General features: G+C 51.4%; 1 protein-coding gene across 4 annotated transcripts in view; it reads right to left on the bottom strand.

Annotated features, from left to right (window-relative positions):
* CACNA1A (calcium voltage-gated channel subunit alpha1 A) overlaps window positions 1-26,068 on the bottom strand; it is a gene marked incomplete at its 5' end in the record, with an annotated part of 211,930 nt that overhangs the window by 65,627 nt on the left and 120,235 nt on the right. For 3 of the 4 annotated variants that reach the window (XM_080796328.1, XM_080796331.1, XM_080796330.1), the window contains 9 exons: window positions 6,885-7,694; window positions 9,370-9,476; window positions 12,917-12,984; window positions 13,145-13,262; window positions 15,276-15,348; window positions 15,635-15,766; window positions 15,904-16,016; window positions 17,221-17,333; window positions 20,377-20,586. In XM_080796328.1, coding sequence (XP_080652454.1) covers window positions 6,885-7,694; window positions 9,370-9,476; window positions 12,917-12,984; window positions 13,145-13,262; window positions 15,276-15,348; window positions 15,635-15,766; window positions 15,904-16,016; window positions 17,221-17,333; window positions 20,377-20,586 — 1,744 coding nt within the window. Of the gene's footprint in view, window positions 1-6,884; window positions 7,695-9,369; window positions 9,477-12,907; window positions 12,985-13,144; window positions 13,263-15,275; window positions 15,349-15,634; window positions 15,767-15,903; window positions 16,017-17,220; window positions 17,334-20,376; window positions 20,587-26,068 lie in introns of all 4 variants that reach the window. The other variant, XM_080796329.1, reaches the window with a different exon arrangement.

Here is a 26,068-nt window from a genome sequence, read left to right as displayed (position 1 = left end):
GTAAATGAACGTGATAATTTTTCATGGGGATACAAGTGTGATGGGCAAAGCATTCCAGGCAGAGGGAACAGCCAGTGCAAAGGTCCTGAAACGGGGACAAGCTCGTTGAGTTTCAGGACGCTGGTATGGCTGCAGGTGGAGAGTGGGGGAGACAAGGTGGGTAGGAATTTGGTGCCTCGACTACTCAAATAATTAACACCGTGCAGACGGACAGGAGAAGAGTCTTAAGTGTTCGGTGCAACTGAGGAGAAGGGAAAAATGTTAAGGGTCTTGGCTGGGCTTTTTCTACCCCATTGCCATTTGGGATATCAGCTCTGCGAGGCAAGTGGTTTATTTTTGTCTTTCTGTTCACAGCTGTGATTCCAGTGCCCAGAATGGGGCCTGGCACATGGCAAATACTTGGTCACTTTTTGTCAAGTAATAAGTAGATGCCCCCATTTTTCGGATGAGGACACTGAAGCCCTGAACTCCCACGGTCCCAGCCCTCCCATCAGGCCCTGCCTCCTCCCATCTGAACACTCACCCCTAGCTTGCCGGGCACCCCTAGGAGCTGTGGCCCCGGTGAGGGTGGCAGGGGTCTGGGTCCTGACTGGTGTGTCCTGGATGCATGTCCGTCCTCAGCTGGCTTCGGCTCTGCCTGCCTGCGCCAAGCGGACCTGGCTCCCAGTCAGCTCCCTGAGGGTTTGGACCCCAAACTCTGAAAGCTCTGTTTGCTTTCAGACCACGCTTTAAACCCTGGGTCCTCAGAAGAGGGAACTTGTCCTTCCCTAGTTCCTGGGCGCTGGCCCCAGTAAAGCCTGTGCCCTGGGAACCCCAGGACGTTTATTTATTTTCATAATTTTTTATATTTTATTTTATATTTTACAAAATTTATATTTTATATGTTTGTATTTTATATTATTAATTATTTATAATCTCAACGATGTCTCTCCCTGGAGGGCTTTGCAATCCGAAACTTATCTCTCCGGCTCTTCTTAAAGGCAACCCCAATTCTGCTTCCTGTATCCTCGGCTTCTGCTCATAATAGCTCACGCGCACTGAGCACCTGCTGTGGGCCAGACATAACACGCCTCTCAGACATACACAGATCTTCCAGTCCTTAGAATCACTGGGGGAAGTGGGCGGTGCTGTTAGTCCCATTATGCAGGTGAGGAAACTGAGTCCTGGAGAGGCCAAGGCATAGTAGAAAACGATGTCGTCAGGCTGCACACGTTCATTGACCAGCTGGGAGATCAGGTAGGATGGTAGGCACGAAAACCCACGCCCAGTCTGGAACTCTAAATCCACCTAACACTTCCTCGTCTTAATTTTGCATTTTAACTTGCCAAAGTCCACGGTGTTTTTGGGAAGCGGAAGAGAGACGAGGGAATTTATTTTCAGACTTGCCTCTCTGAGGCTGCACAGGGAGAAGGGCAGGCCCAGCCGGTTTTCTCACTTCTCCGTCATGTGAATGAGGCAGATTGGCCTGGCTTTGAGTCTCAGCAAAGCCCCTCACCAGCTGTGGGACCCTCTGTAGTTTGATTAACCTCTCTGAGCCCCAAGTCCCTTGTCCTTATATTGGGGATAGAGTAGCAGAGCCTTCCCTATGACCGGGAGGCTAAAGTGGGGATTCTGGAGCTGAGCGGCTGCAAAACCACAGGCAAACTGCTCAGCCTTGTTCTTCATCCAACACACGGGTGTGGTGACCTCCTTGGGTCTCTACGAGGCAACTCCTGGGCCCCGGAACCTGTTGGGATCTGCCCTGCCTCGCTTAGAACCTGCTTGTGACTAGTGATCCTTTATCCTTCTCAGCATCTCCCTTTTGGAATAGGGCTGTCTACCTTGTGCTCATCCTACCCCTGTATTCTACAGGCAGAGAATTTGTCTTCTAGTTCATGTCCACAGAGGGGAGGGGATTTGGCCTCTAAATGGCTCATATCCAGAGTCTCATCCATACCCAACTTACATGATGAGATGCAGGACTTCTGAGCTGATGCTGTAAGAGGCTAAGACTTCTGGGGATGTTGGGATGGGGGGAGTGTGTGCTGCACGTGAAATGGACATGCATCTTGGCGGGGGAGGAGACAGAGGGCAGACTGTAGTGGGCAGAATGTTGGCCTCTCAAAAGATACGCCCACCTGGAAACCGTGAATGTGGTGTTATTTGGAGAAAGGGCCTTTGTAGACATAACTGAGTTAAAGATCGTGGGATGAGGGGCACCTGGGTAGCTCAGGTCATGATCCCAGGGTCCTGGGATTGAGCTCCGAGTTGGGTTCCCTGCTCAGTGGGAAATCTGTTTCTCCCTTTCCCTTTGCCCCTCCCCCACTTGTGCTCTCTCTCCTTCTCTCTCTCAAATAAATAAAAATCTTTAAAAAAAAGGGATCATGAGATGAGGTCATCCTGGATTGGGCTGGCCCCTGAATGCAATGACCAGACCTTGGAAGGTCTGGAGAGAGGGAAAGAGAGGTCTTGGAAGAGAAGGAGAGAGGACATGGGGGTCAGGGGGTAGGTTGTGCAGTATGAAGCTGGAGGTCAAGTGTGCAGGGATGCATCTGTTGTCCAAGGAGGTCCCAGCCTCCAGGACGCTAACACCCTTGGGAACCTCATACGGTGCCCGGAGAGTGAGTGTGGGTCAGCTGTAATGGCACGAGTAAATCAAGTCTCCACCTGCATTTCCTGAATGTCTCATGCAGCCCACAGATAGGTTCCTATTTCGAACCCACTCCTGGTCCTTTTTGAGAAGTTATCCATGAGAGGAAAATCTGGTTGGGAGTGTTTTCTCATTGTTCTTATCAATTTTTTTTGGGGGGGGGAGAAGGGGGGAAGAGACAGCCATCCCTAGCACAAAGCAGGTTCGGGTAAATTACCACTTCAGAGAGAACCTAGATCCTTTGGCCAGCACTAAAGAACACACAGTTGAGACCTGGTGCACCGGCGGGGACGGCAGCCTCGTGCCCAGGACCAGGAGCCCTTGGCTCTCTCTGCCGGCTCAGTCTGCTGAGTAACCAGCGCCAGCTCAACCGCAGGGGCCGCACCTCAGTCTCCGGGAGGCTTCACTGCCAAGCGTCTCCAAGGAGAACTCAAAAGGGGCAGAAAACTTTGAAGTCGGGCCCCTTCCCCCTTCCCTCTTGGGGATGTGCATCAGCTGCCCAGAATAGGCAGCTGGTTGCATAACCCCGTCCCGCCCCGCATCCCTCTGCCAGCTAATCACTTCAGCGTCCTTCTGCCAAGGGCTATGGACACCTTTTCCGGGGCGTGCGCAGGCCCCCGATGCAGAGGAGGATGGTGCCTCTTCCTCCGGTTCCTGGTGCCACTATGTCCTAAGGACCTATGTGTATTAGCTCATTTAACCCCCGCAGTCACAACCATGGGACGTAGGATTAGGATCAGACCCATTTTACAGACGAGGAAACTGAGGCCAGGAGAGGCCAAGGCCAGGTGTCACCCAACTCGGAAAGGGCTGCGCTGGACTGGACTCTGGTCCTACAGATTCTAAGGCAGGATAGACTCTGTGAGGCTCAGGGGTCCAGGATCTCCTTTTGCTCTTTCTGGGGAGTGGGTTTCATGGTGACGGCAGCAGGTGGAACGAGGGTACAGGGAGCCCAGATGCTAATTCCAGGGTGGTGCCGGTCTTGGCAAGAGATGCCTCTGCTCAGCCCCATCCAGCAGGAGGCACTGCCTGGCTACTGGGGAGCGGCAGCCGCTCTGCGACCCGCAGTGTTTTCCTGGGAGTCAGGGAAATCTCTACCTTCGCTCGGATGGCCCTGGGGTGCCACTGGGCTCAGCCACCTGGGGTGGGGGATCTGGGGTCAGTGGCTACAGAACGATGTAGAATGAATGACAGAATGTGCTTACGTCCACGTTTCACTGGGGTGAGCTTATGAGAGCTACGGGAGGCCATTTAAAGCCGGGGAGGAGAGGAAGGTGTAACCCAGGAAGAGGCAGAGGGAACGGAAAGAGAACCATCATATGTGTATTATCAACGTTCTGGTGAATGAAAAACACAGTGCGGATCTGGGAAAAGGCCGAAGAAATGATAAAAAGGAAAAATGCAGGTGGCAGACCCCTTAGGCAGGGCCACTGGCTTGTCACCATGGAGAACTGAATGTCTTTTTAGTATATTACATTCGTGATTAAAGTTTTTTCTTGGCCAGTTTTTTTTTTTTTTTTTAAAAGCAGATGAATGCCTTGTCTTGAATTTTTTTTCTCTAAAAGTGTTTGGCTCTTCATGAAGCTCTATTTCCAACGAGCACTAGACACTTTTCATAAGCCAGGAGAGTAATGCCTTCCCCGCCGGGGCTTCAAGTGCGTCCATTAACATGGTAATAGGAGCGGCCCCCTGGTGCAGGTCTCAGGGGTGGTAGTGGGGAGGTAGTTTCTTCTTCCGGAGGGGAGGGGGAGCAGGGGCCATCTGTGGGATTTGGGAAGGCTGCATTCTTATCACACCACTGCTATCTGCGGGCTGCCCTTGGGAAAATCTCTTCCTCTTTCTGGGCCTCAATTTCCCCATCTGTGAAAGGAAGGGGCTGGAGTGGTCACTCTATAGGCTATGGATATGAAGTTGTTTTTTACGTCTGTTGATGATAAAAAAGATTTTTTTTTTGGAGAGGAAGGGAGAGAGGTGGGGCGGGGGCAGAGGGACAGGGAAAGAGAGGATCCAGAGTAGTCTCCGTGCTGAGCACGGAGCCCAACATGGGGCTGGATCTCACGACCCCGAGATCATGACCTGCCCCCAAACCAAGAGCCGGACGCTTAACCGACTGAGCCACCCAGGTGCCTCTATGAGAAAATCTTAACAGTATAAATGATAATAGTAATAGTAATAGCTAATACTTCCTAAATGCTTGCTGTTACCACCTCTAGACGTAGTTAACATATATTGAGTACATAGTAATAATCTTCACCGTGATAATTGCTAGCGTTCACTGAGCACTTATTATATGCCAGGCATGATTCAAAGCCTTTTACATATATTAACTCCATTGAACCTTCTGCTTACGCTGGGCAGTAGGACCGCTCTCATACCCACTTTACAGATGAGCCAACAGAGGTGCAGAGAGGGGAAGGGACAAACTACAAGTCACACAGCTGGGAGGTGACAGGCAGGAGTGTGACCTCTGGCTCCAGAGTTCTTGCCCTTCACCACCAGGCTGTGCTGACCTTCCATCCTTGTCACTCAGCCTCCTTCAATCACAGGAGTAATGTAGCAACAAGTAATAGTAATACCAGCAGGAGGGAGAAGAACAGCATCAGTGAATCACGGGTCCTTAATTACTGAGTCATGTTCTAAACACTGTGTTCCACCTAAAAATCCTTTCTGTGGCCTCTCCTTGCCCTGGGAGGATTCAAGGTCCTGCTGACCCATCACTGTTCTTTGCATTTTTTTGCCTGCCACTCTCTCCTCACCCTCCAAACTGCAAACCAGCTTCCTTCTGGCCCACCTCAGGGCCTTTGCACATGCTGTTCTTAGCCCAGAACAGTCTGCTCCCTTCTCAGATAGCTCCTGTTGGGAGCCTGGCCTGGGCATGGTGGGGGGGGGGGTGCAGAATCTCGAGCAGACGCCTCACTGAGCACAGAGCCTGACATGGAGCTCGATCTCACAACCCCGGGATCATGACCTGAGCCCAAAGCAAGAGCTGGACACTTCAACCAGCTGAGCCACCCAGACACTTCTTGTATGTTTTAAATACACACCCTATTTTCCTGGAATGCAACTACTGGACACATTGAAGGAAGACTAGACTATTTCACAGGGAACTTCGCCAAGAAGTATTCTCCAGTTTGGAAGATCTCAATATTGGTGGCAACTCCCTCGTGTCACCTGAGTTGCCCACACCACCCACAGCCAGCCAGCGTCGGCACCTGCCACGTTCATTCGTGGTACCTCTGCACACAGGGCCCTGCGTCACTTTACTCTGTTCTCTAGACCTTCCTTACTCAAAGTGGGGTCCCCGGACCAGCATCAGTCTCACCTGAGAGCTCCTTAGAAATGCAGAATCTCAGCTGCACCTGAGACCCACTGATTTAGAAACTGTATTTTAATAAGATCCCTGGGGATTCATGTACACATTCCATTTTGGTAAGTGCTGGCCCAGTGCCCATGTCATATAACAGAGCCACTTAAACACATCATTAAAAAGCCAATATAATCCCCTCGTGGTGATATAAATGAAGACGAACAGGACGTCAGTGAAAATAAGAACAACGTCTGTTTCAACATGGTTGGGCTCCTGTATGTAGAATTACTACAGGACAGTTACAAAATATTAAGAAAACAAAGACGCTGTTTGCTACTGGGTAGGGTGCTGGCCTGCAAGGGGCCTCAGAAAGCCTCCGTCTTGCTCTCCTTCCAATTCTGTGGGCCCGGAGGGGCTTTTCAAATCCCTCAGGAATAGCATCAGGTAAAAAGATGGTTGACTCATTAACAGCTAAAAATGGTCTACTTTTACCAAGCACTGACGCGTCAGCTGTTCTTCTTCGGGCCTTTTGCATGAATTATCTCTTTGAATTCCAGCCATGACCCAATTTGATCCCACCATCTCCATTTTACAGATTGAGACAACTGAGGCCCAGAGATCTTTAGTCACTTGTCCGCGATCACACAGCAAGTACATGGAATGGCTGAAGAATTCGGGGGTAGTGGGGTGGGGGATTTCTCATAGATTATCCCTGAGATGCACAAGGGGTAAATGGTGAGCCTGCAAAGGCTGGCGGCCAAAAGGCCTAGTTTCAGGCCCCTTAGTGGCGGCGGGACCCTGGGCCAGCCGCCCAAAGGGCCTCTCGGTTCCCCATCTGTGACAATGGGGTGGACTGCGGAAGACTGAGACGCTCAGCAGGGGCCACTTTGGCTCTGAGCATCATTACCACTATTGTCACCAGCCAGCCTCGAGGTCACCCCCACTTACTTCCTCCTCCGGTGCCTGCGCTCCCTGTCCTCCCTCCGCGCATCCGCCTCGTACGCAGCCGGAGGGCCGTGCCGGTGCCGCCGCCTCCGCTCGCCACCGTCGGGCCCCTCGCCGTCGCCCTCGCCGCCCCGGACCGGCCGGCTGCCGTCGCGGTGCCGGGACCTCCGCTCGGCCTTGTCCTCCGCGCCCTCCTCGCCTGGCCTGCGGTGGGCGCGGTGGCGCCGCGGCTCCCCGTCGGCGCCCGTGCGGGGTGAGCTGCTCCGGCTCTCCCGGCTGCCGCCCTGGCGGTGCACGTGCCTGCGGTGGGGGTCCCCGACCTTGGCCCGCTCGGCCTCGCCCTCCCAGAAGCCCGGCTGCTCCAGGCTGCCCTCCCGGGCGTGGTGGTCCGACTCGCGGCCGTACGGCCCCTCCCGGCTCAGCTCGCCCTCCTGGCTGCCCGCCCAGGCCCTGCGGGGGTCCAGGCCCACCGAGCCGCTGGGGTCCCGGGCCCGGTCGTGGTAGCGGGCCTGTTTCCTGAGGAAGTCCTCCGCCCGCTGCTGGCCGAGGCGCTGGTCCACCGTGGGCTCGGCGGCCCGGCTCTTGTTGGTGTTGTTGTTACGGTTCTCCTGGGGATCGACCACCAGCGGCCGGTCCAGGTGGGTCTTCATGTCTGGCCGCAGGTGCCGGGTGTAGGAGGCCTTCCAGCGCTCATCAGGGTCCATCTCGTTGTACAGGGCCTCCCGGCTGGCCAGCAGGTTCTGCTTCCGCATCTCACTGGTCCGCTGCTCCCACACCGACTTGGTGGGCTTCTGGTTCTTCTGTTGCTCCTTCCTGCAAGGGGAGGGCGCGGGGCTTAGAGCACCGCGGGCACTGTGGCCTGCTCCGGCTGCTCCCACTAACGGGAGTCTCAGCCCAGGGGGGCATCTCAGCCCACGTGGTCTTGGCCCCGGGCACTTCGAAGCTCAGAAGGGTATCTTGGCCTGGCTTGGTTATCTCCGCCCAACCAGCCTGTGCAGAAAACTCAACTTGGCTGGACATCCTGGCCTAGCAGGTGCCTTGGCCCAGGTGGGTGTCTCCACTCAGCAAGGGGTCTCGGGCTGACTGCATATTTTGTCTAATGGGGGCTCTCAGCCCAGATGGGCGTCCCTGTCGTCCCCTCTACTCTTTTCAAATTGTAGCACATGACCCCCTGGGGGATGTAGCCTTGACATCAAAAATATTTTAACTTCCGAGACAGCCAATCAAAAGGACGTTGGCCTGGAGCAGATTCTGGAACTGCCCATGGGGCCTGCAGGAGCCTTCGGTTCTGGGTTCTTGGAGGTCTGGGTGGTCCCAGGGAGAGCCGGGTTGGGCACTTGGAAGTCTGGGGGGGCAGCACCTCTTTACCTGCAGCTGCCGATTTACCCACAGGGCCCCTGCTGGACTGCCGGCCAGGCCAGAGCGCAGCCTGGAGTATACAGACTCTCCCAGGGTTTCTGTGTGCACTGATAATTTTATACAGACCATCCACAGAGCGTCCTCCAAAACTCACTGGTCTAATTATTTGCTTTCCTAGGCTCCCCTTTCAGAGACACTTCCTTCCGCTTTGGCCAAGAAAGCCCCCTCCCCACCATCACGTGATGCACCACCCCACAGTGTGTAAAGTCCCTGGGACATCCGACGTAGGCACCCTTCGGAGTATCCGGGGGTCAACAGATCTCCCTTTAATCGAGACACCTCAACTCCCACCGCCTCACCACCTCTGCTTCACCAGCAGACTCTGTCCTCTCTGCCTTCATGATCTGTCTGGAATTCGGCTACATCCATCACCCTACTCCGGTCCCACTATCTGTTTTGCAGGGACCAATGCAGTCTTCTCCAATCTGGCCCCCTGACTTCCACCTTGCTCCCCACAGTCGGTTTCCCTGACAGCTGCCAGAGGGCGCCTGTGAGCTCCCAAGTTAGGTCCTGTCCTTCCTGTGCTCAAGAATGGTCTATAGTTTCCCCCTGACTCAGTGCAAACGTCGGAGTCCTGCCCATTACCCACAAGGCCCTGCACGATCTGTTTGCCACCTGTCTTCACTTCCTCCCACTCTCTTCCCTCCCTCCCTCTATTTCAGTCACCGTGGCCCCCTTCATGTTCCCTAAACACAACAGGCACTTTTCCTGCCTCAGGGCCTTTGTATATGCTGTTCCTGCTGCCTGGTATGCTCTTCCCTCACCTCCTTCCACCTTCTCAGGGAGGCCTGCCCTGACAACTTTATTTAAAAGCCCACCTCTCTCCAGCTGTAGAGGGCCCTCCACCCCTTAACCTCTTGTTAATGCTATATCCCCAACATCTAGAATAGGGCTTGGCACAAAGGAGGTGCTTATTAACTATGCATCAAGTAAAAGGGTGTGGGAGAGCAGAAGTCCCTCATTCTAAAGCTCAACCCTGTTGGGGACTGCTCCCTACCCCCACATCATTGATGGGGAGGGGGTACGGGCTGAGGAGCCTGGAGAGCATTCTGGACTTGGGGGCACTTACACAGCTATGGACATGTTGGCCGCTGACAGGGGACTCACTTCCGCCACCTCTTTGGCTTTCTGTAGAGCAAGTTTCTGGTTGGCTGCTTCTTCTTCTTCTTGCTCATCCTAAAAGACACATGGAGTCCCCATTCACAAAACAGGAAGTAGGCCTTGGGGCCTCCCCTCGGACCCTATGGCTAATGAGGGGAAACACGTGGAATATGTAGAAGCAGGTGCGGCCCGGGTGTTGACACCCCAGAGCTGAGGCCCACAGATAGGAAAGAGCCCAATGTTGGTCAAGGGCACTGCCACCCCCTTGATGTGCAGCCTTGACATCCAGCTCGTTATTAACCCTATTTTGGCACACAGCCAGAAGAAAACAAGGAAAAAGACCTCCTTTCCTTTTCCACAACGGGGATTTCTCTGCGCCCTGTCTCAATGAGCCAGAAATGAAGGCAGAGATTTTCCTCTTGCTTTACCCTCTGAGTTGTGCTCTCTGAACCAAGACTTTTCAAAAACACTGACTAGCCCCCACGTGCAGAAAATCCCCCCCCCCCCGCCCCGGAGTCCCATGGCCCATCCCATGCACTGCCGACAGCCTCCAGAAGGGGAATCAGGAGAGGAGCTTATGTTCTCAGCCGGTTAGGTTCAGAGAGGAGGAGGATGGGGGAAGAGGTTTTAAAAATACATACAGAAAAAGATGTTTTGGGGCTTTAAATCCTTCTTCAGCCTTCATGCAGGGCCTCATTCGTAAAACAGAAAAGCCAACAAAGAAAAAGCAAAGAAAAAGCAACGAGAAAGAAATGGCCAGAGATGAACCCACCCGTAAGAAGAGGCATGCTGACGGCAGGGCACCTCTCCCCCTGTGCGGGATCTCTGGGGGGCAAACAGCAACCTTACCACCTGGGAAGTGGTCAGATCAGGACACTCTGCCAGTGACAACACGGAGGTGGGACCCGGCCGGCCACCCCTTCTCATAAGGCCTCCCTTCCTCCTTGGCACCTTGCTCAGCATTTCTCAGAGCCCAGTCCCTGGACCACCCGCCTTAGTGGCACTGCAAATGCAGACTCCCAGGCCCCTGGGAGAGCCCGGACTGGGCCCTGGAATCTGCATCTTCAACAAGCGACCCGGTGAGTACCAAGCATGGGTCAAGTTTAAGCAGCCGTGAATGTGGCAAAGAACGCAGGTTCTAGACCCACCTGGCTTCAGACCCCAGCTCCTCCGCTTACGGTTGATGTCAGGCGAGTCGCCTCTCCTCTCTGGGCCTTACCAGCCTCACCTAAAATTTCCACTCTCCCCGACTTTCCCTCCCTCACTCATGTCCCCAGCACATCTCCCCATCTGACAATTTTATTTCTTGTCGGTCTCTCCCGCTGGAATATCAGCCCCAGTGAGGGCGGGGATTTCTGCCTCTTCTGTCCACTGCCATGTCTTTGGCTCCTAGAACAGGCCATGCTCACAGTAGGTGCTCAACAAATGCTTTTGGATGAATGACACCGTCTGTACACTTGCTTCTTGGGGTTTCTGTGAAGATTCAATGAGATGAAACCCCCCAGGGGCTTAGCAGGGTATCTGCCTCGTATGAAAGGCCCAAGAAATGCTTGTGGAATAAATGAAGGAAACCGTGTGGGTCTGGAAGAGAATGTCCGTTCTTCACAGACGATCCTGCCTCTCTTGCTCCCCTGCTCCCCTGCTCCCAGCCTCCTGACGCACCCCCTCCCGGGAGACAACCTCTGAGGATAGGCTCCTGGAACCTGGATGAGCACAAGGTCCGATCAGCCCCTGCAGCCAGCCAGCACCATGGTGATAGGCCTGGGGCCGTGTGCTTGGGGTAGCAGAGACTTCCGCCCCCCCCCCCATTCGGAGCGGGGTGGGGGAGGCCCGGGAAACTCTCTCTCCCTCCTGCCAGGGCCAACAGATGGAGGGTTTGGCAGCGTCCACTCAATTCGGTTCAACACCTCGAGGCTGGGGAGATGGGGCTGTGAAGCGGAGGGATGCCCCAGGCCTGGCCCTCCTGGGCGGACAGGAAGGCTCTGCACATGTTCTCTTAATGGGATGGGGCTGTTTCCCAACACCCTCCTTTCAAATTGCAAAAAAAGGTGCCTGGCTTCCTTTGCGCAGTGCACAACCTGTATAACCATTCCCCACCGCCCTGCTGATGGGCTCTCCCAAGGGGGTGAGCTGTGTGACTGAAAGTTATGTTGCCTCCTCTGTGCCTAGCTGAGCTGGACCCATCCCAGGGAAGTCTGAAGCTGCTCGAAGGGGCATCGGCCAGAAAGTTTTGCCCAGGGCAATTCAACATTATTGATAGGAGTGATAACTGGGCTTCTCGCATAGATGGTTCTCAGCCCCGTCTCCCAAAATTGTCTCCTGACTTCATTTTCCTCTGCTCTTCTCTCATTTCTGCTCCTTGAGGGCATCGCATCTCTCCTTTCTCAGCTCCTAGTTATGCGGCAAGGTCACTGAACCCCTCTGGACCTCAGCTTTCCCATCTGTGAAATGGGAAGCAGAGTAAATCCCCATCGCTCACTGTGGTTGTTACTTTGTATCTTTTCCTGCTCAGCTGGAGCTCCAGAGAAAGCCAGCAGAGCCTGTAGGTAGAAAACTCGGGTTCTGGAGCTTGCCAGGCCTGGATTCCCAGCCTTCCTTTAAAGATTTTTTTTTTTTAAGATTTTATTTATTTATCTGACAGACAGAGATCACAAGCAGGCAGAGAGGCAGGCAGAGAGAGAGGAAGGGAAGCAGGCTCCCTGCTGAGCAGAGAGCCCGATGCGGGGCTCGATCCCAAGACCCTGGGATCATGACCCGAGCCGAAGGCAGAGGCTTTAACCCACTGAGCCACCCAGGTGCCCCTGGAGCCTTCCTTTTACCAGCTCTGTCCAATGAAAGCTCTAGGGCCAGATCATGCCTAGTGACTAACACAGGCTTCCTTTACTGAGCACTTACTGTATAGCAAGAACCGGGTTGAGTGCCTGACATGCGTTGTGTGATGCTATAAATAGTACCTGTTATTATGCTACCATGTGGGGCCAGTGACTTTGCCTTTCTGAGCCTCAGTTTCCCCTTCTGCAAAAGGGAGATGGCAGCAATGCCTGGCACTGTGAGCATCAATTAATTCTTTACTCCAGTCACTTGGAGGCAAAGTCTGGCCAGCTCCCAAGCTCCCGGGTCCGGCATTGAGCCTCAGGACCCTATGCGGGTTATAGTCTATCTGTCCCATCCTTTCAGCTCTAGGGTGGTGACAGTGCCTGCTAGCCGGGGGGCTACACCATTCCTTGGAGGTCCCTTGATGCCGCCCACTCCCTATAAGGGGCACTCCAGTGGAGTCTGCCATCTGTTTCCTGGGGCAGACCTGCTGCCTCACCACCTTCCACCTCCTCTGTTGTGGAATCCGCTTGGTGAGGGACAGTCTGTTTCGGGGAGAGGGTGGGCCTCCTCCCTGGCCCAGTGCATCCAGGGCGAAAGCTCTAACCCTGTCCACACCCCCCACACCCAACCCAGTCCTGATCTGCCACGAGCGGGTGGTAACTTTGCCACAGGGAGAAATGTTCTCCCACCAACTCCACCTTGGTGAGCTCCTGGGCGTTGGCCAAATTGTCCACTGCGATGGCTAAGAACACATTCAGGAGGGTGTCTGCAGGCGCTGGAGTCAGGGAAAGCACCACCACTGGGACCCTGGCTACTCGGACCCTCCCAGGAACTGCCCCCCTGCCCCCCGCCCCAGCAGCCTTCCCCTCCCATCCACCTGCTCCACCAGCCGCCCAGGCCTGCCCCACCTCCCCCACGGAGGATACAGTTCCCGAAGAGCGTCAGCACGATGAAGTAGATGGAGAACACCATGCCGCCCTGCACGCCCCCCTGAGACTTGATACCGTCATACATGACCTCATTCCAGTCTTCGCCCGTCAGGATCTGAAAGGGGACGGAGAAACACACAGCCAGCCCCTCTCAGCCACGAGCCCCGCGGAGACGCAGCTGGGGGGCTGGAACTTGCCTGCGGTGGCTCTTCCTGGGCCCTTGTCTTGGGTGGGGGGGTCTCATCTTGTTTGTGAGTGGGAAGGGCCATCCCTGTCCTGAGGGGCCCTCTGCCCGGCTTCTAGGAAAAGGTGACCCTGGGGGAGCCACAAATCTTTCTGCAACTCTGTCTTCCTTGGTGCGATAAGGGGATTTGTTACAGATGGGAGTCGTGCCCCCTAAATGCATTGCTTGGAGCTCTCAACCCTGATGGGACAGTATTTGGGGATGGGGTAGGTGAGGTCATACACTGGTCGGTCTCTCGGGATGGGATCGACGCCGTTCTCTCTAAGAATAGACACCAGAGAACACGCTCTGTCTCTCTCTCTGTGCCAGATAAGGAGGTGACCATCCATAAACCAGGAAGAGAGTCCTACCCAGGAACAGACCCTGTGAGCGCCCTGGTCACGCACTTCCAGCCTCCCAAGCTCTGTCATTTAAACCACATAGTCACTAGTCCTTCTGGACTGCTGGGCCTGGGGGCAGCGCAGGAGCCAGTGACCAGAGGACGCATGAGGTATGGGGATGCAGGAACTAAGATAAGTTACCCAGATGCTTATGGGATGCATTGAAGGGACAGCCATGCTCATTGGAAAAAAAAAAAAATCCAGCTTCCCTCCTTTATAATATTTTCACAAGGATAAAGTAAATGTGAAAGAACTCCAAAAATGTCAATCCGTTAATGCAGGCTTCTCAGCCTCAGTGCTGCTGACATTTGGGGCTGGGTCACTCTCCGTGGTGGGGTTGTCCTGTGTACGGTGGGGAGCTGAGCCACGGCCCTGGCCTCCACTCACCAGAGGCCTGCAGCATGCCTCCCCCAGAGCTGTGACACCCAGTAATGCTTCCAGAACTTCCAAGTGTCCCTGGAGGACAGAATCCCTCTTGGACAAGAAGCCCTATGCTAAAGATACATGGGTGGTGATTACAGCTGCTAACAGTCATGCATTTGGGGGCTCAGAACTTCATAGACAGTTGCCCTTTCAAACCCTGGTCTAGGGGGTCTCATTTAGAAATTACCCTCCCAGGAGTGGGAGAGAGTGAAGTCATACTTTCCATATACTCTCTGTCCCCCTCACCCCAAAGAGGCAGAAACTACCAGAAAGGCTCTGGTGGTCCCAGCTAGGATAGTCCCAGATGTCAGGGCATATGTCCACATCGGTGCAGAAGTTGGTTTGGGGAGACGACTCAAAGGTCTATTTGCCTTAGAATATGGGATCAGGATGTCTTCCAAGTGGAGGAGGATGGGCCTATTGCTACAGCCTGTCTTTTACTTCCTCTATTCTGATGCTTTGACATGGGGGGACATGGCTTGCCGACCTTGGAGGGAGTTAGGGCTGGCTAATTCCTAGGAATAGTAATCAACTTGCTTGTGAGCACACTTTTCAAATGCAAACCAGTCAATCCAGAGCCTGTACTCCCAACCACTTTCTCCAGAGGCTCTTAAGAGCCCAAAATCCCCTGCCCTAGGCACTCAGGGCGGGTACCAGCCAACCCAAGACAGCCCTGATGCCCAGAGCCCACTGAGATCATTCAAACTAGCCAATTCTGAACCTGCTTAGCCTGCCTCGCCAATCCCTCCTGCAGAAACCACAATCAAAGCCTCGGGTTCGTGTCCCCCCCTCCCTTTGCTTTCTGACCCACCCTGGGGCTTCCCGGTGTGGCCCTGTGTGGCAAGCATGTACTCCCTCTCTTGGGTTCTGCAAGTATAACAAACTGTCTGTCCAATGGCAGTGGTCCACTGATCTGTTGGCCTCACCATACCTGAATTAATGATAAAGCCTGTATTTTAAAATAGAGGGGCAAGGCAAAGCAGAGAAAGAGGGATTTAAGGAAGCCCCTTGTATACTGAATGGGAGCGTTAATCTTTGACACCAAGGGGCATCTACCCGTGGGGATGGGTGAAGACCGTACCTGAAACACTGTCATTATTGCTGCTGGAAAAGTGTCGAAGTTGGTAGGAGGAGTCCCCTCATCAAAATTAAACCTGCAGGGAGGACACAGGCATTTCACATTGGCCCTGCCCTGGGTGCTCTGAGGGCTTGGCTCAGCATACTGTCTCCAGGGCAACATCTCCAGGATCTCTGTTCTCCAGAAGGACCCCCTGACTGGTACCCGGGGCCCCACACATCGGAGTGAGTGCATTGGACATCTGGGCCATGCAGAGGGTGGTCTGAGGGATGGAGGTGAGCCTGAGTCTCCTGCTTTGGACCTGGGTCTGGGGGCACTTGACCCAAGGCAAGCAGAAGTTGGGGAATCTGCTCAGCACTTACTGGCCGCCAAAGAGTTGCATTCCCAAAAGGGCGAAGACAACGATGAACAGGAAGAGGAGGAACAACAGGCTGATGATAGATTTCATGGAGTTGAGAAGAGAGACGACCAGGTTCCTGAGAGATGCCCAGTACCTGCCAACAGCGGCCAGGTGGGGGAGGGGCGGTGAGGACAGGAGAGCTGAGCCCACTTCCCACCGCGCTGGAGGGGGCTCCAGCCCTGGTCCCCATCCCCACCCCTGCTGGGATGCCAGGGAGCTTCAAGGACTTACTTTGTGACTTTGAAAATACGCAATAACCTGAGGGCTCGTAACACGCTGATTCCAAAGGATGTGCCGGGTTTTATGACTGCCCAGATGACCTCGAAGATGCTCCCGATGATAACCTAGAACAGAGAACCTGGTCTTGTGTCCAGGGACCTTGAAAACATGCCCCGGCTCTAAACCTTGCAGGAATCCAACCAAGCTAGCCCCTGGATGGAAACAGGGGGAGGGTCTCAGACTTCTCTTATCCCTTTCTTGAAGTTGATTAATAGGTCACACCGAGCAAAGAATTCCTGAAATGTACAACTGCAAAGTGAAGATCCATGTAACTGCCATCTCCATCAAGAAATAGGACATGTCAACACCCCAGAAGCCTCGAGAGACCCCTAGAGATAACCACCATCCTGAATTTTGTAATAACCATTTCCTAGCATTTTTAAAAAAATTGAAGTGAAATTCACATAAGACAAAACTCACCATTTGAAGCACACAACTCAGTGGCATTTAGCACATTCACAGCGTTGTGTGACCTTCACTTCTCTCCAGTTACCAAAATATTTTCCTCGCCTCCAAAAGGGAGTCCAACCCCATGAGCACTGCCCCCATCCCTCCACCGCCCCAGTAACCACTAATCTGCTTCCGGTCTCAATGGATTTGCCTGTTCTGGACATTTCATTTAAATGGAATTATGCAGTATGTGACCTTTTGGGTCTGGCTTCTTTCACTTAGCATAATGTTTTCGAGGTCCTTGCCTTTTTAAAGTTTTCAAGCATAATCCCTAGCCAATACACTTTAATTTTATCCATTTGAACTCCCATGGGCAGAAATATGCTGTATGGACTGATTTTTGTCAGGGTCTGCCTCCTTTTGTGCAATACCATGCAGGTGAAATTCACCCAGCTGTTGGGTGTGACTGTTGCTGGTTGTCTCTCATCCCCGTGGAGAACTCCATCATATGGCTATGTCACAACTTATTTATTTATCTGTGCTACTGCAAAGGGATGTTGGGTCATTCGGTTTGGGACTGTCACAAATACAGCCACACAGATCATTCTTGTGAGTTGCTCTTGCGTGAACCCCTAGAATCGCCAAGTCTGCCCTGCAAAGGAAGGTCTGCACACCTCCCTCCCATTGGCAGTTGGCTAAACGTTTTGGGAGCTCTGCATCTCCACCAATATTTGGGATTGCCCTCTCATTCCTTCCGCATTCAGCGGAGTCTCTCCCATCCAGGGATGATCCCTATCATTCCCTTTCTGATGTCCCCAGGCCTCAGCCATGCTAGGTAAGAGCTGGAGAAATGAATTCCTTACCAAGCAGAGCACTTACCCCACAGTCAAAGCAGTTGAAGGAAGAGTGGAAGTAAGGCCGCGTCCCAAGCCCGTACATTTTTATAAACATTTCGGACATAAAGAGTCCTAAGAAAATGAATTCTGCATAGTCTAGAAAGGAGTGGGGGGAAAGAGAGAGGAGGTTAAGTGGGGGTGGTTCCACGTGGCTCTGACTTTCCTGTTAATAGCTATCCCATCCTGCTTTGGCCTGGGAGGCAGGGACAGAGGACAGTTGTTGGTGGCCTCAGCCAAAGATTATGCAAGGCTTCTTTTCCGTGGGCCTCAGTTTCTCCTCTGTTAAAGGGGAGGAACAACAATTGCCCACCCCCCTACCCTCCAACCCACCATTGCCTGACTAATCTTAAAAAGGAGTGAGGAAAAGTTCCATGGCTTTCCACCTTGTAGTTTTTGCCCTGGTTCAGTGAGAAGGGCTGGACATGGGATGTGGCCAAGGACCTAGGTTTTGTGCTGGCTGCTGGGTTCCTGGGTGCTTACCATGTTTTTAAAACTAATGAACTAACAAACTAATTGACTAACTAACAAAATAACAATGGCCCCAGGATGCCCATGTGTCATAATCTAAGAATGATGATCAATCCACTTTTATATTCCTGAGCTTGCAAGGAAAAACAGAAATAGAAATCATAATGGTGTCCTTTTAGTAATCCTTGTGTCGGGGATTTAGCTGGAGATTCAAGGGCAGCCCATTTAAGGTACAGCTTTTCAAATCCCAACTTGGAAAACCCATCTGAGGTCCCCTGGAAAAATCCCGTCTTACTGATGTCTGAAAGTCTTGAACAAGATAAAGCATGCTTGTTCTTTGTTGAGAAGGCATAACGGTGTAAATGCCCTGGGGAGAGGTAACATAAGGGTAATTTGTTTGCTCCAGCAAAGACATGGCTAATTTCAGGACCCTTTCTCAGAGAGGTTTCTTGGTAGGGTAGGAAGATGAGTCATTAGGAAGGGTGTGGATACTCACCCAGTGGATGGGAAGGGGGGATATGGCGGGGTCTGAGGGGAAGAAAACATATAGAAAGGAAGCTGGAGGACCCAAACTTCCAAGAATGTCAATTTTGGTCACATAACTAATTCTGTTTGAAAGTCAAGGGTGTTTATTATATCATTCTTTCAAGAGATGGTTTGAACTGTCAAGGTCCTTCACACTCATTCCTGATTGAAACTTCCCCTTAGTTTTTTGGACTCAAGGGAGCGCCTAGGATCTGAAGGAAATCAGGGTCTCCAGGATCATCAGGCCAAAATATCAGTGAGGGAAATCTGTCTCCAACATCTGGTGTATTCTAAGAACCACCAGAAACAACTCTCGGAGTACTTAAGAGTTTCTGAGGTGCTTGCTTCCCAGTTACCATGGAAACCTGATATCTGGCAATGCACAAGACCTGAGAGAATTGTCTAAAGCACTGGTGGGTCTGGAAGAACTTTCAGGGCCGTCAACTCCAATTTCCAGATGAGAAATTCAAGACCCCAAGGAACTACCACACTTCACTGATTCCAAGACAAACACTTTTGTTCAGTTTGACATCTGTGAATTTGGGGTATATCTTAAAATTGACATGTCCCAGTTTAAGATGGTAGCACTGCTTTATTTCTTAGTGGCAAACAAAAGAAAAGGGTGCTTTATAAATGAAGATATTTTCAACTGATGGATGATGGGAGTGACTTGTCCAGGGTCACATGATGAGTTAAGAGCAGGGCAGACATTGAGAATCCAGGTCACCTGGTGACCAGGGAAGGAATCTGTCATCAGACACAACTTGGATTCTAGGTTCAAATCCTGGCTTTGTCACTTACTAGCTGTGTGACCCTGGGCAAGTTGCTTAACCTCTCTGTGTCTCAGTTTTCTCAACTGGGGATAATTAGAGGACCATTACAGACACAGAGTCCCAGGGCAGGAAGTCCCAGCCCCCTGCTCCTGAACCAGGACAGACAGAGCAAAGTGATTAGTGTGGAGAACATAGGAGATTAAAAATAGACTACAGAGGAGGTTAAGACAAGAAGTAAAGAGTCCTCATTTGTAAGACTCCAGGGGGACCAAAGCAATTACTAAGGTTGGAACTAGGTCAGGGCTCTCAGAAGGAGAGCTGGTCCCTGGGGGGTGTCCTGAGGGGTCAACAAATGTGACTGAGAACAAGAAAGGTTACAAGGAAACAATGACCTGGACCAGGCTTCCGGGCCTCTCTAGCCTGAAGACTAGACTACCTCCACTGGCTGTCTGGGTGAACTCCCAATCAGGTCAGAAGAGGAAAGAAGCCACAGACCTAAGTTCACAAACATGCGGGAGGAGAGTAGCCAGCAGGCAAAAAGGTTTAGGGAAATCTTCTCTTGGGGTTCAGAAGTCAGAGCCAGGGCATGGACTTGCCTTCCTCACTGCCCAGACACTATTCTTATTGATTCCTCAGAACTCTTTGTTTTTTAAATCTTAGTCAGAAGTCTCCCTACCTTTCACTGCTTCTCCTCACCTCCACCTGGCCATCAACGTTGATACTGTCTTATGCTAACTCCCGGAATCTGGGAATAGGCCCAGTGGGGCAAAGCCTTCCTTAGGGGTCTTTGTACCCACCGAGGGAGAAAGATGCCCTCACACTTGTTGGAGGAGATCTTCTAGAAATGAATTCTAGGTTTAAGGAAGTCAACAAGGGCAAGAGAGGAAAGGGGGGAAAAGCAGAAGGTTTGAAAGAAGAGGAGAGAAGCCGGGAGTGTCAGAAATGAGCAGAGAGAATGGAGACAACATAAGGGCCACTCCTTGTCCCGAAAACATCCCCATCTCTCAACCACAAATTACTTATTTTAACATCCTCAGAAATATGCCTATTAATTAGACGTGTGTTTCTGTCTCTATCTGGCTGTCCTGTGGTCTCAACCCTGCTCTGTCTCTCTTCCAAAGCCCCTTTCACCCCTATGGCTCTCTCCTAAAAAAGCACCACTGTAGTATTTGGTGGCCCGAATTCCAGCTTCCAGCCCCCAGGCCCAAAGAAGTTGGGCTCTGATATTGTGGTAGCAGTTATAGACACGTCCAACTGAAAGGACAGAGTCAACATGAGCCAAGGAAGGAACACACGCCAGCAGAGGAGGACAAGGGGAAAGGGTATAAGGAGGAACTTGGGGAGCGGGCGGGGGCAGGGCCGGTGGTACTCACAGAGGAAGTCGGAGAGCCACTCGGGCTGGTTGTAGTGGACAATAGCAACACAGAGCGTGTTGAGGGCTACCAGACTGAGCACAGTCCAGTAGAAGGCCTGAGTTTTGACCATGCGGCGGATGTAGAAACGCATCCTCCTCTCCTTTTTGTGAAAAAAAGTCGAGTTCTCCAGCTTGGCACTTTTAATGCTGGCTCGGGCGAAGGGAGACCCTGCCAAGGAAAGGATGGAGAATGTCAGGGTGTTCCTGTGGAGGAAATTAACTGATGTGCGGCCCAGGCACGGAATCTGGCCAGGGGATCCATTAGCGTCCCCGGTGAGCACTCTGGCCCGAGGGAATGAGCCTGACCCAGGGTTTAGCTTTCCAGAGATGGAGTTAACCAGAAGGCTGAAATAACCAATGAGCGCTCTGGATGTTGGGGGTAGGCAGACGGCTCTTCACGGTTGGAGTCAACTTACTGTGTCTCCTTCTCCTGGTCACATCTGATGATTCTGGGGGTCATCCCACAGGGGGGATGAGGAATGAGCTCAGGACCCTCAGTGCAGAGGCAAGCAGCAGAGCTGCATGCTTGGGAGGCCTCCAGGAAGAGGTGTGAATCGGACCCTAGTTTTCATGGACACCTCACTTTAGGCATGATCACCGAGGAATGAGCCTCCAAGGGATCTGCCTGCATATACGTTTACTTGTGGAACATCTACTATGTGCCAGACTCTATTCTAGGTGTTCCAGATACACTAGTTAAAAGACAGAGCCCTGGCTTTCTGGGCCCAATCTCCATTTGGGGAGACAGACAGCAAATACAATAAAAAGTAAATTAGTAGTGTGAGGGAAGTTACAAAATACTTTGGGGAAAAAGGAACAGTAGTGTAACGGGATGGGGAACCCCAGGAAGGGCGATGGGGAACCCCAGGAAGGGCGATGGGGCAAGCTGCCGTATTAGGTCAAGTGGTCAAGGTGAAGGTGTTGACTTAAATCACCTCAGTATTGTAGGAAGAGTTAACAAGTCTTGAGGCAGAAATATGCCTGCCTGGCATATTTGGGGAGTGGCACCTGGAAACCAGTACGGCTGCAGTGGAGTGGTTGAGGGGGAGAGAAGGAGGTGGTGAGGACAGGGAGGGGACAGTGTGGAACAAACAGTGCATTATGGGCTGTGCAGAGAACTTGGGCTTTTGCTCTGAAGGAGACGAGGACCACAGAGGTTTGAGCAGAGGAGGGACGGAACCTGACCCAGGTGCTCACAAGCACCCCTGGGCAGCCATGGGGGGGACAGACTGTGGAAGGCCAGGGCAGGAACAGAGACGAGGCGACAGCCCTGGTCCAGGCCAGCAATGACGCCGTTTGGCTCCAAGGTGGCAGAGAAAGCAGAAGAGTGGGCAGACTGGGGATGTATTACTTAACGGAGATGTCAACACCCACTGCGGGATCAAGTGTGGGTGTGAGAGAAAGGGAGGAGCCAAGGTTTTGGGTCTGAGCCCCTGGAAGGACAGAGCTGCCATCCAGTGAGTGTGGATGGGTTTGTGGGAAGGTTCGGAGCTCGGTTTTGGATGAACTGATTTAATCTTCTAAATGATTTCTTCTTGAAAACCTTCAGTTGCCCTCATTTGCTTGTTTATTGTGCTTTGGCTCATTCACTCCTTCCTCTGTTCGCAAGCTTGTTCACTCACCCATGTATCCATTAGCTGATGTGTCCAGTTACACGTTCGTCCACCCAGCTTGTGCACCAACCCCGTCCTACCAGCCAGGCACGGGACACAGCAGACATCTCGCAGGATGCCACTTCCTTCCTGGTCACCAAATTCTACTCGGCAGCAGCGGGCCAGGCGTGGTGGCTGGACCCCTCTTTCATGTCTATCACCTGCCTGACCTCACAGGCATTGAGAACCCCAGGGTGGCTCCTCAAGGGCCTTCCCACTTGGGACATTTCTGCCCCCCGGTCTCTGCAGCTCCGGAAGGTGTGCCCAGACCCGCAGGCATCCACAGGGTGTGGCAGAGAGGAATGAGACTCTTGAAGGTCTCAGGTCAGGTTAGAATGCCCCGTGGGGAGGAGGGAGAGAGAGTTGGGGTAGAGCTCAGTCCCTGGGCAAGAGGGTCCCCATCCTTACTCCTGCTGGAGCCACCCTGAAAAGCTGGTTCTTTCACCAACCACCCAATGACCTTGGGCAAGTCACCTTGCATCTTGGGGCTCCAGTGTCTCAATCTGTAAACTGGGGACAACCACACTTCCTACCTTGCAGAGCTGTGGGGAGGAATGCACCTTAGCATGATGCTGGCACCTTATGCTTATTGGCCATGTTAATCTTCTTCTATAAGCCCAAGAGCTACAGTGAGGATCTGGTTCACGCGCCAACTTATGGAGCAAGTTTTTCCTGATCCCTGGCCTGGAGACACATCCCTCAATCCCAGCACTCATGAGGAAGGGAGAGAGAAACAAATGTTAATTGAATACCTACTACAGGCTAGGCCTGTACTAGCTGTGTATTGTCATCTGTGTTGTATTTCACGCTCCACCTTGACTTATCCTTATCTCTGATTTTTCTCTGTGGTCTGGAATTATAATTGTGGGAAATCTTTAGATCTTTAGATCTTAAAAATACATTTTTAAAAGATTTATATATATATGTGTGTGTATATATATATATATATATATATATTTAAAAGATTTTATTTATTTATTTGACAGAGAGAGAGAGAGATCACAAGCAGGCAGAGAGGCAGGCAGAGAGAGAGGAGGGGAAGCAGGCTCTCTGCTGAGCAGAGAGCCCGATGTGGGGCTCGATCCCAGGACTCTGAGACCATGACCTGAGCTGAAGGCAGAGGCCCAACCCACTGAGCCACCCAGGTGTCCCAAAAGATTTTATATATTTGACAGAGAAAGACACAGTGAGAGAGAAAGACACAGCAGGGGGAATGGAAGAGGGAGAAGCAGGCTTCCTGCCAAGCAGGGAGCCTGGTGCAGGGCTCGAACCCAGAACCCTGGGATCATGACCTGAGCCAAAGGCAGATGCTTAATGACAGAGCCACCCAGGCGCCCCTTAAAAATTTAAGGCACCCCTTAAAGATATAGGAGATTTTATGAAACCCAACAGATCCAAGATATTATAATTTCCGCATAGCATCAGTATAAATATATGTTAAGGAGAGAGTTTACACCTTTCTTTTTGGTACTAGGACTTCCAGATTTGATGTATTAGAATGAAGCACATCTTGGTTCTCACCAGCTGTACTTAAGGGATCAAGAGCTACAGGTGGCCAGTAGCAGTCTAGAATGTTCTCTGGTGAGGACAGCAGTCTGTCACCACCAAGGCTTGATCTGGGGATTTGGGTAATTTACCGGTCCTTAAAAGTCTCTGTAAATGGAAACAGGTCCTGCCTAAGTTGTGGGTTGGACTGTGTGTCTTAGAGAGATGTGCTGAACTCCTAACGCCGGGTACTCGAGAACACGTCCTTACTTGGAAGGGGTCTTTGCGGTTGTAATCAAGTTAAGACGAGGTCACACTTGATTCGGGTGGGTCCCAAATCCCACGACTGGTGTCCTTCTAAGAAGAAAAGAGCCACACAGGTGCTCAGGAGGGCCACGTGGCAACAGAGGCAGAGACTCGAGTAATGCACATAGAAGCCAAGGATCCCCAACACCCCCAGAAGCCACGCGGGGCAGGGAAGAGATTCTCCCCTGAAGCCTTTAGGGGCAGCACGGCCCTGCCAATATCTTGATTTTAGTTTGGACTTCTCACCTCCAGAGCTGTGAGAAATCAGGTTTCTATTGTTAAGCCCCCAGTCTGTGCTATTGAAATATGGCAGCCCTCATAAATGGATACACGCACCCCATTCTGCACAAAACCCAGTTTAAAAACTCCTCTTTCATGAAGCTTTCTTTGCTTTTCCGCCAAATACCTCCCAGCCCACACAGCCAGCCATTAGGTTCCTCATAATTAGTCTTTGCCGCTTTTAAGTAACTTAAATTTATCTAATTACTTTTTTCATTTCAAAAGTAATGCCCATCACTAATTCGTACGTTTTAGAAAAATGTCACATAGAAAGCGAAAATCCCTCTCAATCCTCCAATTTCCACATTAAAATTTTTTTTCGATTTCCACATTTTTAAGTAGCTCTTATACTTAATATTGTTCTTAAAACGGTATCATAAATTTTATATAATGCTGTGCAACTTGCTTTTTTCACTGAGAAATTGATTTCAAACATTTATCCATGCCAGTAGAAACATCATTCTTTTTCCTGGATGTGTAATAGTCCATCATGTATAAATAATCTAATTTCTTTGGTCATCTCCCCATTTCTGGGCATGTGGATTGTTTCTGGTTTTCCCTTTTGAGAAAAATTTTTTTAAAAATTTCTTTATTTGAGGGGGAGAGAGAGAAAGAGAGCTAGAGAGAGACATGAGAAAGGAGATGCTACAGTAGGAGAGGGAGAAGAAGATTCCCCACTGTGGCAGGGACCCTGATGTGGGGCTCGATCCCAGGACCCTAGGATCACAACCTGAATAAAGCCAGATACTTAGCTGACTGAGCCACCCAGGTGCCCCATGGTTTTCACTTTTTAAAAAAAAAGTTATATTTTTAAGTAAGCTCTACACCTAATGCGGGACTCGAACTCACGACCTTGAGATCAAAAGCCGCACGCTCCACTGACTGAGCCAGCTGGGCACCCCTGGTTTTCACTTTTCTGAACACCAGAAACAACACTGTTGAGAAGAGGCATAGGCCTTTTGCACACATGGAAGAAATGCTTGTGAAGTGGAAATGCTAGGTCAAAGAATATAAACATCTATAATTAAATAATACCAAACCATATATCAGAAACACTGCAGATTACACTCCTGCCAACAGCATATGACAATGCTCATTTCCCCACATCCTTGCCAACACTGAGTAGTATCACTTTTTCATTTTTTCTAGAATGACTGATGAAAATAATTTCTCCATCAATTAAGAGCAGGTGCCTAATCTTATCCATAGGGGAGATCCTGACTTGAGTATACCAATTTTTTTGTCAGCACCTGGCATTTAAAACAAGAGGTCGGAACAAAATGTGTCTGCCTATCAAAATACAACAAAATGTTAAAAAAAAATGGAAGCAACCTAATTGGCAAAAGGTGTGGGCCAGAAAGAACCCATCAAATACACAGACCACTGACAGAGTGCTCCTGTTCTAGAACTTGCTGGAAGGAGGGAAGCAGATAGAGTCCACAAGTTGAAATAGGACGGGTTCATCATTACAAGGAAAAGAGTGTTTTGGCTAGAAATTAAAAACGCAAATTAAAACAAGCTTTAAGGTATCATTACAGACTTACTTCACTGGGAAAGGAAATTAAACGGAAAATACGCAGTGGCCGGGGTGGGGGGGGGGAATCCATGATCGTATGAGTACTTGGCAGGTTTATAAATGGGTTCAGTGCTTTGGAAACTCAGAATGGCTCTGTGAATAATGAGTTGAAAAGCTGTTAATATCTTTGATCCTGTAATTATCCCCAAGGAAACACGCCCAAAGGGTGGGGGGAGTAATTGTATATCAATGTTCGCCGCGGTGCTTCTCGTTGGGGCAAAAATTGGAAACAACTCCCAACACCATATGACGGAGCCACAGCCAAGCAAACTACAGTGTAGCACTCTTTTGGAGTATGGGACTGCAGTGGGAATGATGTCGAAACTTAGCATTCAGGTCAAAAACTAGGGTGG

This window comes from Martes martes (genome assembly GCF_963455335.1).
Source record: "Martes martes genome assembly, chromosome: 1".
NCBI classification, from domain to species: Eukaryota; Metazoa; Chordata; class Mammalia; order Carnivora; family Mustelidae; genus Martes; species Martes martes.
Note: the sequence above shows the minus strand (reverse complement) of the source record. Positions and strands in the feature narration are given on the sequence as shown.